The sequence below is a fragment of the Mandrillus leucophaeus genome, unplaced genomic scaffold (genome assembly GCF_000951045.1).
Source record: "Mandrillus leucophaeus isolate KB7577 unplaced genomic scaffold, Mleu.le_1.0 Scaffold188, whole genome shotgun sequence".
Classification (NCBI taxonomy): Eukaryota; Metazoa; Chordata; class Mammalia; order Primates; family Cercopithecidae; genus Mandrillus; species Mandrillus leucophaeus.
This window is the reverse complement of record NW_012101898.1, coordinates 2,846,914-2,850,711: the sequence shown is the minus strand read 5'-3', so window position 1 is coordinate 2,850,711 and position 3,798 is coordinate 2,846,914. Positions and strand designations below refer to the sequence as shown.

Below are 3,798 nucleotides of genomic sequence, written 5' to 3'. Positions count from 1 at the left end.
CCATGTTGGCCAGGATGGTCTCGATCTCTTGACCTCGTCATCTGCCCGCCTCGCCCTCCCAAAGTGCTGGGATTAGGGTGAGCCACCACACCCAGCCTCTTTCTTTTCTTTTTAGACAGGATCTCGCTCCGTCACCCAGGCTGGAGTGAAGTGGTGCGATCTTAGCTCACTGCAGCCTCGAACTCCTGGCCTCAAGTGATCCTCCCACCTTGGCCTCCCAAAGCACTGGGACCACAGGCACCACAATCTCACAGGCTACGATGCTTTTCTGAAATGCACAGGCTGCTGGCGGGGCCGTGGTGGGCACACGGGCTGTGGGGCCACTCACCCACCTCCACGCTCCCTCCACCTCGGCCCTGGTGCAAGAGGCTCCAGGACCCTCCCACCGTTGCCACCCAGAACGGTAGGAGGGTCCTCTCCTCCCAGCTGTTCCTCCAGGACAGGACACTCCTCTCGCTGCTGCAGACACTCCTCTCGCTGCTGCAGGCCCCCCTCCTCCCGGAGGGTCCAGGGAGGCAGGTGGGGAGGGGAAGAGACCGATCCTGGGGGGGGAAGGGCGAGGCAGAGACAGATCCCCCCGACCTCTCCATTTTGTGTGTAGGATGAGTTTCTAAAATGGCTTAAAAACCAAACAGATCCCAAAGCCTCCCTGCTTTTTATAGAACATCAGTCCCTGCTTCCAAATTAGCAACCCTTAATCTCCTGCCGCTCTAGTTCTGAGGGGCCCTAAGCTGCTGGGTGAGGACTCAGCCCTGCGTCAGGGTGGAGACGCGGGCGGAGGCAGGGAGGGGACCCGGGAGGGACGTGGGGGGCGGGGCGAGGAGGAGACGGAGGGCTGGGGGAAGGGGTGACCGGGAGGGGACTAAGGGCAGCAGTTCGGGGGAGAGGACCAAGGGTGCTGGGGGTGGCGTCCAGTGGAGGTAGCTTCAAGGGGGATCCCAGGATAGGGAGGGCAGGGAAGGGACCGAAGGTAACAGTGCGGGGGATGGGAGGGGGAACCTAGGGGGGTTCCTGGCCTGGGCCCAGTGTGTTCATGTCCTAGGGCCCCCATAACGGAACATTACAGATTGGGTAGCTTAAAAACAGAGATGTGTTTTTCTCACCGTTCTGGGGGCCAGAAATCCAAACTCCGGGTATCAGCAACACTGTTGCCTTCCGGAGGCTCTGAGGGAGGACCCCTTCCAGCCTCTCTGCCCACTGCTGGTGGCCAGGCCAGCCTTGGCGCTCCTGGCTGTAGCCGCACAGCTCCTGTGTCTGCCTCCACTGCCACAGGTCCTTCTCCCCTGCGCCTGTCTTCAAAGTGCCCCTTCTCATGAGGACGCCAGTCGCAAGGATGAAGACCCCCCTGCTCCAGAATAGTCTCATTTTAACTAACCCCATCTGCAAGGACCCTAGTTCCAAATAAGGCCACATTCTGAGGTATGAATGGACATGAGTTTTGGGGGGACATTATTCAATCCAGTGTCAGGACCACCCACAGGCCCAGACAGAAAACCTGGCTGATTCCCTCTCACTGTATCCAAGAGGCAGGTTGTGCCAAGAAAAAGCCTCCCCTTTAGATGGGAAGGAGTGAAGGTGTCACGAAAGCTGAGCCACCTAATGGGTGGTGATGGGGACAGGCCTTTCAGCAGCCTCCCTCCAGCCCAGGCAGTCTTCCCTGACTCTCTGTGACGACCACGACTTTCCCTAAGGCCGTGGGGGCTTCATTCCCTTGGCCCTACCCCAAGAGTTAGAGCGCCCACCTTCAGAACTCCTCGCTCCTTTAAATGACATTAAATGATTGTATCACATGTGCTCCTTGTGCAAAACTAGGACAAATTGCCAACTTACACATATGGTCTATGATCCCACCACTCTCAGCATTTTTGTGAACCTCTTTTTAGCCATATATTTTTTTTTTTTTTGAGACGGAGTCTCACTCTGCTGCCCAGGCTGGAGTGCAGTGGCAAGATCACAGCTCACTGCAACCTCCACCTCCCAGGTTCAATCGATTCTCCGTCCTCAACCTCCTGAGCAGCTGGGATTATGGGCGTGGGCCGCAACATCCAGCTAATTTTTGTATTTTTAGTAGAGATGAGGTTTCTCCATGTTGGCCAGATTGGTCTCAAACTCCTGACCTCTGGTGATTCATCCCCTTCAGCCTCCCAAAGTGCTGGGATTACAGGCATGAGCCACCGCGCCCAACCAGCCATATACATATTTTAAGTTATCCTTTGAACCTCAGATGGACAGAATTGCAATCACCACCCTCAGTCTACCACATACCATGGTTTGCACACACATTGCTCTTTTTATTTTACTTATTTTTCTGGTAATGTGTGTCCAAATAGGATGCAGCGGATGTGATAGCTCCTGTTCATCTTTTGTGTTATACATTGCTCAAAGCATGTATTTATTTAATCCCCAAAGCCCCTAGCTGTGCTGTGCTGGAGTCAGCCCAGGCTGGCTTGTGAGGGTGACTTAAGTTTTCAGAAATTCTGTGAATAGGTTGTTAAGTCACTGGGAGTGTGATGTTGGCCATTATGGGAGTATTTGCCATGGGAGCCAGCAGATGCAACAAATCAGGGTTTTTTCATCAAGAGCCCCTTAAATGCCACCCTTCGGCCTGTGGGGTTGGTACTCTTGTCGTTCCCACTTAACCGATGAAGAAACCAGGGTAGGGAGGTTGGTAACGCCCTAGGACTCACACCCAGCCAGTGGCAAGTCCAAATTCAAACCCAGGACTTTTGTATAGCGCTGGAGTCTAATGACTCTGTCGCTATTTTGAACGCTGCCATTTTGAACTCTGGTATTTTCTATCCATCACAAGCAGCTTCCCAGGCACTAAAAATTAGTCAAATTTCACTTTTGATGACTGCATAATTTTCTATTATGTGGACATGCAGTGAGTCTCGTTAAATTAGCCCCAGCCGTAAAACAATAGGGTTCTATGCAGTGTTTTCTCCTTGCAACAATGTTTCAACCCACCTTTCCCCTCTTCCTCGGTGTTGGCCCTGTGGATCCAGTCCCAGGGGCTTCCCTGGTGAGCAGGGCATCCAGCTAAGCCTCCCAGCAGCCGGCCCTGAGGATCGGGCTGTGGGGGGTCAGGACACACTCAGCTCCTCCTGAGGGTGAGGTGCCCCATCGCAGACCCAAACCTTCCCCAGGTACAGCAAGACCCACCCTGTCTATGTGTAGCCAAGAGACCCTGCAGCGGGTTTCTCTTTCTCCAGCCTCTACTTCCAAAGTGACGAAGGGCCAAAGCCCCTGACAGTCTTCCTGTGAGAGCTCTGTCACACTCACACACGCTCACACTGCTACACAGCCACACACTCATATGCACGCAAATACACATACACACGCAGATTCACACCCAACACTCTCATACACACACACACACACACACACACACAGGCGGACATACAAATGCTCGTAAAATCACCCAGCACTCAACACGGAGACAGTCTTAAGGACACACCAAGGTATGAGGTACATTCTGTCCCCATGATTGAGAACTCTTGGAAGGCAGGGAAGGTGTGATCAGTTTTCCAAAAGTTCAGCAAGTTGCCCTACGTGTACCAAGGGCTCCGTTCCATAAAAGGAAAAACATGGACAGACATGAGCAAACACATCTCCACCTTGGAAAACTGCAACCTCTTAGTTGTCAAGCTCAGCTTCCTTGTGGGGTGTATTGGTTGCCTATGGTTGCCGCAACCCAGCACCGTGCAGTGGGGGTTCCCACCACAGGAACGCATTGTCTCACAGTTCTGCAAACTGGAAGTCCGAGACCAAGGTGTTGATAGGGTTGCTTCCTTCTGA

At 53.5% G+C, this 3,798-nt stretch overlaps 1 protein-coding gene across 1 annotated transcript in view; it reads right to left on the bottom strand.

The window, feature by feature from the left end:
• ANKRD33B (ankyrin repeat domain 33B) overlaps positions 1–3,798 on the bottom strand; it is a 157,008-nt gene that overhangs the window by 150,671 nt on the left and 2,539 nt on the right. The window contains 2 exon segments of the mRNA XM_011978062.1: positions 333–542; positions 2,968–3,073. Of these exon segments, the coding sequence (XP_011833452.1) occupies positions 333–542; positions 2,968–3,073 (316 nt within the window).